This window comes from Carlito syrichta, unplaced genomic scaffold, assembly GCF_000164805.1.
Source record: "Carlito syrichta isolate Samal-C Ts95f unplaced genomic scaffold, Tarsius_syrichta-2.0.1 Scaffold303670, whole genome shotgun sequence".
Lineage (NCBI taxonomy): Eukaryota > Metazoa > Chordata > Mammalia > Primates > Tarsiidae > Carlito > Carlito syrichta.
In genome coordinates, this window is record NW_007247766.1 from 130,179 (window position 1) to 145,046 (window position 14,868).

Here is a 14,868-nt window from a genome sequence, read left to right on the forward strand (position 1 = left end):
AAAAAAAAAAAAAAAAAAAGAAATCATCTGAAAGTGTAAAACTCTGTGGTAACAGTAAGTACATAGACATCCACATAATACTCTAACACTGTAATTGCAGTGTGTAAACCACTCATGTCTTGAGCAGGAAGACTAAAAGACAAACCTATCAAAAATAATAACTGTATCAACTTTGAAAGAAAGATAATATAAAAAGACATAAGTAGAAGCAACAAAAGGTCAAAAAGCAGAGAGAATATGGAGTTAAAGTGTACAGTTTCTTTTACTTTTCTCTTTGCTTGTTTGTTGCTGTTTTTGTAGTCAGAGTTAAGTTGTTATCAGTTAAAAATAATTGGTTATGTTATTTGCAAATCTCATGGTAACCTCAAATAAAAAAACCTACAACAGGCACACAAAAAATAAAAAGTAAGAAATTAAAACATACTACCAAAGAAAATCACTTTTACACAAAGGCAGACAGAAAGGAAGGGAGGATCATGAAGCAACCAGACAACAAATAACAAAATGGCAGTAAGTTCTCACCTATCAATAAAAACACTGAATACAAATGGACTATACTCTTCAATCAAAAAACAGAGTGGCTGAATGGTTTAAAAAAAAAAAACACCAAAACAACAACAACAACAACAAACCCAACAAGAATTAGTTATATGGTGCCTACAAGAAGCTCACTTTGCCTGTAAAGACACACAGACTGAAAATGAAGGAATGGAAAAAAGACATTCTATGCAGATGGAAACCAAACTTTATATCAGATGAATTAAGTTTCAAGACAAAACCTATACAAAGAAGGTCATTATATAATGAGCAAGTGGTCAATTAAGCAAGAGAATATAACAATTGTAAATATGTATGCACCCAGCACTGAAGCAGAAATATAAGGGGTAAAGACAGAGGCAGACTTCAATACAACAATAGCTAAAGACCTCAAGGCCCCCTTTCAGCACTGGACAGATCATTCAGACAGAAAATCAACAAAGAATCATCAGACTTAATCTGTAGTATAGGCCAAATGGACCTAATAGATATTTATAGAACATTTCATCCAATGGCTACAGAACACATATTCTTCTCCTCAGTACTTGTATCATTCTCTATAAGTCTCTAAAAATAAAAAAAAGACAACATATCAAGTATCTTTTTTAACCATAATGGAATGGAATAAAACTAGAAATCAATAACAATAGGAACTTGGAAACCATACAAACACATAGAAATTAACAATATGCTTATGAATACCCAGTGGGTCAATGAAGAAATTAAGAAGAAAATTTAACAAGTTCTTGAAACAAATGAAAATGAAAACAGAGCATACAGAAACCTATGGGATATAGTAAAAGCAGCACTAGGAGGAAAGTTTATAGAAATAAACACCTACATCAGAAAAACAGAAAAACTTCAAATAAATATTTTTCTGCATCCTAAAGAATTAAAAAAGAGAAAACCAAGTCCAAAATTAGTAACAGAAATAAGAATAAGAATCACAGAATAAATAAACAAAATTGAAACAAAAATACAAAAGATAATAAAATAAAAAGCTACTTTTTTGAAAAAAAGTAAAATCAACAAATCTTTAACCAGACTACAAAAAAGAGACACCTAAATAAATAAAATCAGAAATGAAAACGTAAACATTACAACCGACACTGCAGAAATACCTGCATAGACTGATAACAAGCAACAAGACAGAAACTGTAATAAAAAATCTCCCATCAAAGAAAAGCCCAGGACCTGGTAGCTTTACTGCTGAATTCTACCAAAGGTTTTTAAAGGAACTAATACCTATGTTATTCAAACTATTCCAAAAAATCATGGAGGAGGAAATATGTCCAAACTTATTCTTCAAGGCCAGTATTACCCTAACACTAAAACAGGACAAAGATACAACAAAAAAGAAAACTACAGGCCAATATCTTTGATAAACATGGATGCAAAAAAAACAACAAAATTCTATCAAACCAAATTCACCAGCACATTAAAAATGTCATACATCTACCTGATCTCAAACCAGGCAAAGTGGGGACCAAAGGGAAGCCCAAACTTTACCTGTACAATGACCACTTGTATACCTAATCCTGAATTGTAACCCACATCTTTAAAATAAAATTTTAAAAATTTTAAAAATAAAATTAAAATGTTATACATCATGTACAAGTGGGATTCATCCCAGGGATGCAAGGATGGTTCAACATAAACCAATCAATATATGCAATGCATCACATCAGCAGAATTAAGGGCAAAAAAATATGATCATTTTAATTGATGCTGAAAAAGCACTCAATAAAATTCAGCATCTTTTCATGATAAAAACTCTAACAAAACTGTATACAGAAGGAACATACTTCAACATGATCAAATCCATATATGACAGACCTGCAACCTGTATCATACTGAATAGGAAAAACTGAATGAATGCCTCTCCTCTACGATCTGGAACAAGACAAGGATGCCCATTTTCACCACTACCACTATAATTCAACGAAGTACTGGAAGTCCTAGTTGGACAAATAAAAATGAAAACACAGCATACAAACCTTTAGGATATAGTAAAAGCAACACTAAGAGAAAAGTTTATAGAAATAAGCACTGACATCAGAAAAACAGCACCTTTTTGTTAGTAATAATATGAAATGGAAAAGCTAATACTTTTCTCACTTTTGATATAAAGATACAGTTTCTATATTCTAAATCTAAGATAATTTACAATAATGGAGATTATGTACAAAATAAGGCAAAAATCAAAATAATAGTGCAATATATACTTACTCTAATCCAAAAGAACCATATACCAATATTTCGAATTCCTGCCATTGAAGTAAAAATAAAGTACATAATAATGATTGTTATAAGAATATAATCAAGAGGGAAAACCTGAAAAAAAAGGAAAAAATTTAATTTAACATACAAACTAAAAGTTCTATAAAAGTAGCTAAAAACTTAATTACTCATATTTGACAAATGTTTAAAATATCAACTCTGATTTAGATTAGACTACTGTGATAATACAAAATAAAATCCTCCAAAAAAAAACCCAGTACCAAATTATTACCAAATTGTTTAGTATTATCATCCTAAAAAAAATCCTGAAACAAATTACATTAAAGATTGTATTCATATAGCAAAGACTTCATTAAAAATTTAAAACAAAAATTGGATGAGTTCACCTTATATTACATAATGTGTCTTGAATCAAATTATGCATAACATAAAAGTCCAGCAATATATCACTATAATAATCTTCAAGCAACATGTCATTTAGGAATTATATGCAAATAAAATGTCAAATTAGCAAAGGGCACAAGCACATATCAAAGTAGTAACAGTTTTGCAGCATAATTTTATGTGGAACAGAATGTCAGAATGTTTGTGAGAATATAAAATGATTTGTATTTTACTTACTGTTTGTAGTAAAGGCAAAAGCATATTCAGTGGATTACTCAGGTTAGCTCCAAAAATTATGAAACCAGAATCTATCCCAGCTGAATGAAGAGCTTTATCTAAACTGAAACAAAAAAATTATAAAGAGTGAAATTTATATTATCATATTTTCAGCAAATTTTTCAAAAATGTCATTATAAATTAAGCATACAAGTTCCTTTGAGTTGAAGAAAACCATTAGTAACAAATTAAATCTAAAATATTTAGCAGACGATGTTCAATTGATAAAGAAATACTGTCTATTACTGAACTTTTTAACCATTCTTTGAGTTAATGCTGTAGAACATTTCAAGTAAAATAGCTACTTAAATGAATAGGCCAGACTACTGGAATTCAGCACCAAAAATGTATATTATCACAGGATTTGTATAAGTGCTTTAGAAAATATGTCTACTCTACTTACTTTGACAAGAAGAGAGAAATTACAAACAGCAATGCAACCAAGATGAAAAATATTCCCCAAATGATCTAAAAGCAAAAATATATTCATTAAAATATATTTCTAAATGTTGATGTTAAAAGCACAAAACCATTACATTCAATATGAGTTGCTAGAAAATGACAATGATCTAACTAAAATGTTCCAAGATATATACAAATTTAGTATATACTCCCAGGCATTTGTACCTGCATTTTCATTATTTTTTATTGAGAACATGTACACAAAAAAGACAGAGCATTTGGAAAGTCTTCATTAATACAGTAAACAAATGAAAGTCTTTGATCACATACAAGGTTATTATTCTATTACACTCAAATGTTAACTTAAGCTCTAACTGTAAAATATATTAAGAATAACACATACGTATGTACACACAAAACCACAAACTCATCAGGCTATATTACCTTGTTGGTTAAAATAGAAAATTTGAAACATTTTCCTTAAGAAGTGAAGATATAAATGATATATATAGTGGCTAAATTATATCACAGCCTCAAAAAATCTACCTAAGTGATACTATTCCTAAAACAGAGTTTTACTGACAGCACTGTAAAAATGGTCATGTAATACAATGTTTCTGTGAAAAAAATGTGTTAAGCACTGTAAGTGGTGGGATATATTTCTTTCTACATGAAGTTTAGATAAGAAATGGTAGGAAAAAGAGGAAGAAAAATATTGGAACTGGATCTCTGTGAATAGTTCAGAATATTAAAAAAATGAAATTTATGCCCAAAAAAACATAGGCTCTTTTTTCCCCTGACATCCTTCCCAAGTTTCTGGAACAGCCAGGCTAAAGAGTTAGCAAAGCAGAGCAAAAGAGAGAGTCCCACCCAACATATAAGTGTGTGGATCACTACTTTTGACTGGAACTGATAAAGAGAGATGGATCAAATCATAAGTGTTAGGAGACTTTTCACATATTTCACGATTACTGAAGTAAACTTAGAATGCCGAGGGGATAGAAGAAGTAAGAAAACAACATATCAATCTAGCTGGCATACAAGGATAATTTTTGGAATTTAGACCTGGCCTGGGGAACTCTTAGTTCTAGTAGGGTGCCTCGAGGACCCATTGGGAAGGAAAGAGTTGGCAACAAGGGGAAATCAAGAAGGCTAGTGTCATTTCTTGACTAAAGTAACATGGCATATACTAATATTTCATAATGGGATGGCATGTGAGAATCTGTATTTTAAAAGAGTTTCATTGCTGAAGCACTTGAAGTGATTCCTTTATAGTAACAAGCATTCACAAGTAGAGGGCAAGAGGCAATTGCACATTCTTCTTCCATGAGACTCAGTTACCTGTACTTGATACTGAGGTGAACTGGAAGGCAATGTCCTTAAACTGAAATCACAAGTGAACCACATTCCTTCCTAATAGCCTGTTAATAAATGGCATGAGGCAGTATAACTACCAGATGCCAATTAGTAGTAGAGGAACATGACATGGAAATAGCACTTGAAGTCCCATACTGTCCACTTTGGGGGAAAAAAAAGTTAAAAATTAAAAACAATTCTTTACTATTTTCCTAATTCACTGATATGAATGATCCAGAGTTAGACTGTTTAGTCACTAGTGACTTAACAGAACCCAAAATAAGTGTAAAAAAAAAAAATGTTATAAAGAACAAGAAAACCATACATATTTAAATATTAGAACTTAATACACAATCATTTCAGTGATAACCACATTGGGTTGTCCTAAATGCTACATACTATACTCTAGCTATAATGTCAATTTTGAAGTAAAAATGAAGTATAGAGGTGATACCTGCAAAAATAGTGGATTAAAACTCTGAAAATTTTATCTTCCATAAAAGTAGATTCCAAGGCTGAGGTGGAAGGATCTCCGGAGCCCAGCTGGCTGAGGCTGCGGTGGCTGGGAGCGGCCACTGCACTCCAGTCTGGGCGACAGAGTGAGACTCCAACTCAAACAAAAAAAAAAAAAGCAGATTCCAAGAAAATTCAACAGGGGGAAAATGAGTCTTTTCAACAAATGATACCAGGACAAGTGGATATCCACATGCAAAGGAAACTGGAGCCCTACCTCACACAATAGAAAAAAATTAATTCAAAATGAACCAAAGACCTAAATGTAAGGTCTAAAACTATAAACCTTAATAAAAAACAGCTGCAACTTCATAATCTTGGATTACACTATAATTTTCTTGATAAGACACCTAAAATATAAGCAACAAAAGAAAAATGAATTGTCAAAATCAACCTTTTTGTTTCAATGAATACTATCAAGAAAATGAAAAAGGCAACCCATATAAGAGAAAATATTTGTTTTGTGAATATAAAGGATTCTTACACCTCAATAATAAAAAGACAACTCAATTTTTAAATGGGCAAAGGATATGAATAGTCATTTCTTTAAAGAAAAAATACAAATAGTCAACAAGCACCTGAAAAGATGCTCAACATCATTCATTGGGGAAATGTAAATCAAATTCACAAGGGGATATCACTTTATACTCACTAGGGTATTTATAAGCAACAACAAAAATAACAAGTGTTGGTGAGATTAGAACCCTCATACAGTTGTGGTGGAAATGTAAAATTGTGCAGATGCTTTGGAAAAGAGCTGAACAATTCCTCAGAAAGTTAAATATAGAGTTACCACATGACCCAGCAATTCCAGTCTCTGGTATATACAAAGCAGAACTGAAAAAATACATCCATATGAGGACTTGTATACAAATGTTCATAGCATTATTCACAATACTAAAAAGTGACAACAACCCAATGTTCACTGACCGAACAGATAAACAAAATGCTATATATATAATGGCTCAATAAAATATTATTCAGTCATAAATAGGAATAAAGTAATGCTACATGAAGAATATATATAAATCTAAAAACGCTTAGAATAAATGAAAGAAGCCAGATACAAAATCACATGCTGAATGACTCTATTTATATGAAATGTCCAGAACAGATAAATCCATAGAGACAGAAAGTAGACCAGTGGCTGCCAGGGACTGAAGGAAATGGAGCAGTTTGCTAATGGGCATGGAGTTTCTTTTTAGAGTGAAGAAAATGTATTGGAATTAGATAGTATTAGTTGTATACCTTGTGAATACACACTGAAAATCACTGCATTGTACACTTTAAAAGGGTGAGTTTTTATAGTATATGAGTTATATCTCAATGAAAAAAGTTAATCACTTATCTCTACAACCACTTATCATAATTCTGAAATACAAAATGCCCTAGAAATCAAACTTCTTATTTCTAACTCATGAGTTAATTAAGCCTGATTTAAACATGGAGCTTTTAAAAAATATTTAACCCACTGGGTATGGTGGCTCAACATCTGTAATCCCAACACTTCAGGAGGTGAGGTGAGAGAATTGCCTGAGCCAGGGGCTCAAGACCAGCCTGGGCAACCTGGTAAGACCTCCTGAGTCCAGCACGTTGAGGCTGCGACAGCCATGAATGTGCTGCTGCACTCCAGCCTGGATGACAGAGTAAGACTCTGACTCCAAAAAAAAAAAAAGTATATATGTGTATGTATACATATCCATATTTAACATGCCTACTGTAAATATTCATATATTCACTGCAGAATAATTAGCCTAAAAAGGGGTGGAAGGGTTGCTGCTCTAGATTAGGATGTATTATTTAATACATAAAATACATATCTACTCTAAAAATAAAAAATTTTGAATTTTAAGTATATTTGACTCAAGAATTTTAGCTAAAGATTTTTTGAGTATTATTTTTATGAACTGAATCTCTGCATCCTGACAAAATTCCTACCTTGAAGCCCTAACTCCCAATGGAATGGTATTGAAGATGGAGCCTTTGGAAGATAATTAGATGAGACAAGGTTATGAAGATGAGGACCTGATGATGGAATTTGTGTTCTTATTAGCAGAGAGACCAAATTCACTCTCTGCCATGAAAGGACACAATATGAAGGTGCCACCTGCAAACCAGGAAGAGGGAGCACTACTTGATCTTCACCTTTCTAGCCTCTAGAACTCTGAGTAATAAATGTCCTATTAAAGCCACATCGTCTCTATATGTGTTTTTTCCCAATAACAGCCCAGACTAAGACTAATATACTGAACATAATCTGTTAACTATATAGGTATTCAAAACCAGAGGGAGAAAAACCAGTTGGGCTGGATCGTAATAATCTGGCTGAAAGAGTATACAGAAAGGCATACACATGGAATGGAAAGGCTATCTTGAGTAAAATAAAGGGGCAATGTGAAAGCTGGGGTTCAGGCCTCAATATGGGAAAAGGTCCTCTATCAATAGGGGTCAAAGAGAAGGACACCTTTAAAACAACAACTATAATGTAAAATTAAGAGCACAGCTTGGCTAAAAAAAATTAAAGGATAAGTCAGTCTCATTTCTATCCATGAGTACTGGCCTCACTTAGTGGAACAACCATGCACAGTGTCCTATGAATCGCTCCAGAAGTGCTGTATGCTGGTGTAGGTGCGTATGTGCTTGTGCATTACATTAACAAAGAACATTTACCATACATAGTATTTGCAACCTGTACATGAGCTTTAGTTAAAATACAACACATCCTGACCAGCATTTTAAACGTTTGGTCAGGATATGATGCCTTTGTAAAGAAATACATAAAGCTCCCATTCAATTTAATGAATACATCCCAGTGTGGAGGTAAGAATTTATGAAGCTAATCTCCTGATGTATATTGGTTGTTTTCACTATGTGGTCATTAGAAGCAATAGGATAACAAACAAAAAGTGATTTTTAAAAATGTAATAGACTTTATTTTTTATAAGACATCTAGGTTTGCAGAAAAATAAAGGTGACAGTACCAAAGTTTGAATAGATTTCTCTCCTCTACACAGCTTTCGCTGCTATCAACATCTTGCATTAATGCAGTGTACTGGTTACAACTATGACACTATCAAATGCATCATTAACTGAAGTCCATAGTTTGCATTAAGGTCAGTCTTTGTGTTGTACAGTTTGATAGGTTTTGACAATGGATAATGCCATGTATCTACCATTAGAGTATCATACAAAATAGTCTCACTGGCCTAAAATACCCTGGGCTTCGCCTTGTTATCTTACTCCACCTCACCCCAAACCCCTGTGATAGCTACTGATTTTTGTATTGTCTCTACAGTTTTGCCTTTTCCAGAAGATCATATAGTTGGAATCATACTGTATGTAGTCTTTGCAGACTGCTTCTTTGGCTTAGCAATGTGTATTTAAGGTTTCCTGTGTTTCTTTTTGTGAAATGATAGCTCATTTTTTATTACATTGGATGGATGTACTACAGTTTATCCATTCACTTACTGCAGGACATCTTAGTTGCTTCCAAATTTTAGAAATGATACATAAAGTTGCTATAAATATCCATGTTCAAGTTTCTGCACGGACATAAGTTTTCAATCCAATTGGGTAAATAACTAGGACTGTAATTATCGGATCATATAAAACAACTAAGTTTAGCTTTGTAGAAACTGCCAACTGTCTTCCAAAATGGCAGTATCATTTTGCATTCTTATCGGCAATGAATGAGTTCCTGCTGCTTTCTATCTTTGCTAGCATTTGATATTTTCTTTTTAGATTTCAGCCATTCTAATAGGTGTGAAGTGATATCTCATTGTTGCTTTAATTGCAATTTCCTAATGACATATGATGTTGAGTATCTTTTCATATGCTTATTAGCCATCTGTGTATCTTCTTTTGTGCAATGTCTGTTCAGAACTTTTGCTCATTTTTTAATTGGATTGCTTGTTTTCTTACTGATGAGTTTTAAGAATTCTTCTTATATTTTGGATACAAGTCCTTTGCCAGATATGTACTCTGACTATTTTCTCCCAGTATGTGGCTTGTCTTATTATTCTCTTAACAGTGTCTTTCATAGAGCAGTGGTTTTTAAGACTAATAAAGTCCAAATTATAATTTTTTTCTTCCAACAGTGCTTTTGGTGTTGTATTTAAAAGCTCATTGCCAAAGCCTACTGTCTTGTAGATTGTCTTTTGTTATTTTCTAGAAGTTTTATAGTTTTGTATTTTACAGTGAGGTCTAAAACCTAATTTGGTTAATTTTGGTGAAAGGTGCAAGGTCTGTTTCTAGATTTGCTTTTTCCAGCATCATTTATTGAAAAGACAATCCTTTTTCCAATGAATTGCCTGGGCTCCTTTGTCAAAGACTGGTTGGGCTGTATTCATATGTATTTATTTCTAGGTTCTTGATTCTGTTTCACTGATCTATGTGTCTGTTCCTTCACCAATACCACGCTATCTCAATCACTGTAGCTTTACAGTAAGTCTAGGAGCTGGGTAGTGTCAGTCTTCCCACTTCGTTCTTCTTCAGGATTGTGCTGGCTATTCTGGATCCTTCTCCTTGCCATATAAGCTTTAGAAGCAGTTTGGCAATATCTGCAAAATAATGTGCTGGGATTTTAACTGGAATTGCATTGAATCTGTAAATCTAGCTAGAAAGAATTAACACTTCAAGAACAAAATGTCCTGTTTTAGACACATGGATAAACAGGACAAAAAACCACATTTTGGAGGGGGCAATATCTAGTGAAAGTTAATTTTTGATGTAATTTTGATGTAATTTCAGACATATGCACAAATACCTAAAGAATTCCAGTACACCCTACGCCTAATTTTCTAAGTGTTAACATTGTACCTTGTTTTATCATTTCCTCCCGATATATGCAGCTGAACTGTTTGAGAATGAACTACAGATAGAAATACTTTAATACCTATGACTTAAAAGCAAAGCTGTCCTTTGCATAATCACACTTCAGTTATCAAGATCAGGAAATATATATTGGCACAACACTATCATATAAGCTAAAGGACTTATTCAAATTTTAATTGTTTCACTAACGCCTTAATATAAAAAATTATTATTCTGGTCTAAAATCCAATCCAGGATCACATATGGCTTGTCTCTTTGCTATCCTTCAGTCTTGAACAAGTCCTAAGTGCTTTGCCTTCTCAACCTTGACATTTTGAAGAGTCCAGAGCAGTTATTTTGTAAAATGTACCTCAATTTGGATTGTGTATTTTCTCGTGATTATACTTCGACTATGTTTAGGCAGAAATCACAAAGAAGTGTTATTGTGTCCTTCTCAACGCAAAGTTAGTGAGAGGCACAATCGCATCTATTCACCTCATTACTGATGAGTAGAACTTGGATCATGTATTAAGGTAGCTTAGTCAGGTTTCTTCATGTAAAATTACTATGTTCCCTTTTGTAATGAATATGTATTGGGTTGAGATACTTTGAGAACACACAAAATTCTGTTCTTACCAAACCTCCGCCTTCAAATTTTAGTATCCATTGGTGGCAGAAAAAAACACAATGTTTGCCAAATGTTGATTTGCTAGTTTTGTCATTCCTTCTATGCTTATTTGTTGGAATTGTACCGTACGGAAGAATTTTCCCTTCTGTCATTTTGTACTTACATCAATATATACTCAGATTATTTTATTCAGCGAGTTATCATCTGTCACTATCATTACTTTGATATGCAAAAAGTTGTGTATTTAGGAGTGAGAGCCCCTACAAGCCGTTCCTCTGACTTTGCCCCCATTGTTCTCTGAGCACTCCTTGCTTTCTAGCACGAGGTGCTCCAAGATGAGGGTGTACTTTCTTTCCCAGCCACAGTCTGAGGATCAGTCACTTTTCCAAGCAGCTCTGGTTCCATTTGATGAAGTTAGCTAGTGATTTGTCTATTAATTGAAAAATACACACATGATAAATTATTGTTTTAAAAAATCAATTATATTTTCAATCCATGGCTGGTTGGATCCACAGCTGTAGAACCTGGATACGGAGTGTCAACTTTACGTGATGTGTTTTTCCTCTCCCAATCTCATTACTTTTTGCTTTTATCTTTATTTTCTTCCTGTGCTTTCTTTTGTTTTTTGGGGTAGAGTTCTGGGCTTGGAATTTCATGCTTGACTTACATATTTTTTGACTTCCATTTTTACTGATGAGGATATTTCAGGCTATGAGTTCCTCTGATCACTGTTTTAAATGTATCCCACAGATGCTAATGTTTCTGTTGTTATTAATTTTTAGAAATTCTGTAATTTGTTTTTATTTACTCCTTCCTTTCACCCAAAAGTCGCTGAATATAGGGTTAATTTTCACTTGGAAGAGTGAAAAGTATGTTAGCTTATCGATTCTATTACAGTTTCCAGTTTTAAAATTTTATTTTATTTTACTTTTTTTAATCTTAAAGATGTGGGGTATAATTCAGGATGAGGTATACAAGTGGTCAACGTACAGGTAAGTTTGGGCCTCCCACTGGTCCCTACTTTGCCTGGTTTGAGATCAGGTACCCTTATTGAGGCTGTGTCCCACTCCTCTCTCCCCTTGCAGCATCCCACTACTGCCGATTCCCTTCTTATAGTATTATGGTAACTCTTCAGGGTCAATCTCCAGTTTTAATGCATTGCAATTGGAAGAGTTGTTTGTAATAGACCTACTCTGTGAAACTTATTGATTCTTTCTTCACAATCTAATTAATATACGACCAACTTTGTGTTCATGTGCACTAGAGAGTAGATGTATTTTCTATTATCTAGATGCAAAGTCAAAAAGTTATAAGTTATACGTTATGATTATATTTAGGTCCTCTACATTCTTACTCAATTTAATCTGCTTGAAATGTCTCAAACTGAACACGGTTGTGTTATTCTCCTGTTATCATTATCCTTCAACTTGTATCTCCTTAAGTATCCCAAAGCTTCTGCTTTCACTAAAGTGGCTGCTATGCTATTTAGTAACCATATATTCATAACTATCCTATCTTCATTGTCAATTGTGATTTTTCATATTCAAGAGCGTTAGTTTTCCATTGCTGCCACGACAAGGGACTACAAGCTAAGAAACTAAACACAGTGGCCTAAACAACACCCACTTAATTCTCAGGTCTCATCAGGCATCTGTGCATAGTGTGGTTCAGCTGGTTCTAGTGTCAGGTTTCCAAGGCCCAAAACCAACATGTCAGCAGGGCTGTGTTCCCTTCTGGAGACTCTGGGGAAGAAAACATTGATGCTCGTGCAGATGGCCCAGTGAGATTCCGTTCCTTTAGGCTGTGTGGCTGAATGTCAATGTCCTCATTGGCTGTCACTTGGGAGTCTCTCCGTTTTCCAGAGCTGCAGCATTCCTTGTCCTATTGCCCACTCCACCTTCACCCAGCAATGGCAAGTCAAGTCCTTCTCAGGCTTTGAGTGTCTCTGATTTACCCTTGATTGCTTCTCTTTGACTCTCAAGACACAGGATACTCTCTGTATCTTAAGGTCTAAGAATCTAATTACACCTGCAAAGGCCCTTTTGCCACTTACTGTAACATATTCACTGGTGCCAGGATTGGGCATCATTGGACGAGGAGGGAGGCATTCTATCTACCACAAAAATTGTCCTTCTTCATTGCACTTAATGTATTTTGGCTTGAATTATGCTTTGTCAAATATGATCACTATGAGCTTCCTTACTGTTTCCATTTACTTACTATATTTCTAAATACCCCTTTATTTCTAGTGTTTCTGAATCACTATTTTAGGTGTGTCCCTTTTTAATAGTATATAATTGTATTTTGCTTTGTGAAGAAAACTAAATTTTTTTCTTTTAAATGGTAAGTTAGGTTCATTCACTTTACTGATATGACTAAGGCATTTAATCTCAACATCTTCTTGTTAGATAATTTTGTGTTTTATTTCCCTATATTCTTTGTTCCAGGTACCTAGAATAGGCAAATTCTAAGAGACAGAAAGTAGAACAGAGATCACCAGGGAATGGAGCACATTGTTTCTGTCTGAAAAATTCTGGTAGATGGATAGTGGTGATGGTTGTACAACATTGTGAATGTACTTAATGCCATTGAATGTATACCTAAAATATTAAAATCATAAATTCTATGTTTTTTACAATTAAAAAATATGAAAAATGCAATACAATTACAAACATGAATTTATAACTTTCTATATAAACACAAGAAGTGTGTGTGTGTGTGTGTGTGTGTGTGTGTGTGTGTGCATAAAATAGTAAAACCTCAAGTTATATTTAAAGTCTAACGGATCTCTAGATCACTCAGGACAATTGTACAAACTCAAAATATGCCCGTCTGCCAGTGAAAAGTTTATTCAAGCATTTAATGAACATTAGATTGTATGCTTAGGAATATATATATATATATATATAGAGAGAGAGAGAGAGAGAGCGAGAGAGAGAGAGAGAGAGAGAGAGATAAATGCTACTTTATGCCATTAACTTCTTCTAATTAGATGCTTATTTTTATAATTGTCTTCAACCCAAAACTTATCTCTCTTTAGTTTCACAACAGTATTTAAGAAGCTGAGAAATCCTATATATACATATAGAACTATGACAATAGTGGCTGCAAAGTTTCTGAGCTGTTTACACTGCACTGCATATGTTATTTCATTTAATTCCCATAACCAAAACAAGAGAAGAATATAATCCATTTAAAGAATAAGAAAACTTGTGTTGAGAAAGCTGAAGTAGCAAGAGGTTAGGTGGCTGGTGAGTGGAGTGAGGACTCATACCTGAGTCAGGACAGCATCCCACGCTCCGAGTTGCTGTGCTCTAGAAAAGGCCCAGCAATGGGAAAGCACAAGATCCACAGGTATCTTCACGGGAAAAAAAATAACTCCACTCATAAAAAAATTTGAAAAAGTTTTTGCACTTGCTATAATTTAAACTTAATACATTTTATAATAAACATGGAATATACACAGAGCAAAAGGCAACACTAGCATAAAATTTTGAAAGAGAACATAATTTCTTTTTTTTTTTTTTTTTGGAATTGGAGTATCACTCTGTCGCCCAGACTGGAGTATAGTGGCCGCTCCCGGCCACCGCAGCCTCCACCTGCTGGGCTCCGGCGATCCTTCCGCCTCAGCCTTCCAAGTAGCTGGAACTACAGGCGCATGCTACCATGCCCGGCTAGTTTTTGATTTATTGTAGGGATGAGGTCTTGCCAAGTTGCCC

General features: G+C 34.0%; 1 protein-coding gene across 1 annotated transcript in view; it reads right to left on the bottom strand.

Annotated features, from left to right (window-relative positions):
• Positions 1-14,868, bottom strand: part of LMBRD1 (LMBR1 domain containing 1) — a 113,811-nt gene that overhangs the window by 24,953 nt on the left and 73,990 nt on the right. Inside the window, exons 10-12 of the mRNA XM_008059001.2 lie at positions 3,842-3,906; positions 3,400-3,502; positions 2,767-2,871 (exon numbers count right to left, since the gene is read on the bottom strand). Of these exons, the coding sequence (XP_008057192.1) occupies positions 2,767-2,871; positions 3,400-3,502; positions 3,842-3,906 (273 nt within the window). The remainder of the gene's footprint in view (positions 1-2,766; positions 2,872-3,399; positions 3,503-3,841; positions 3,907-14,868) is intronic.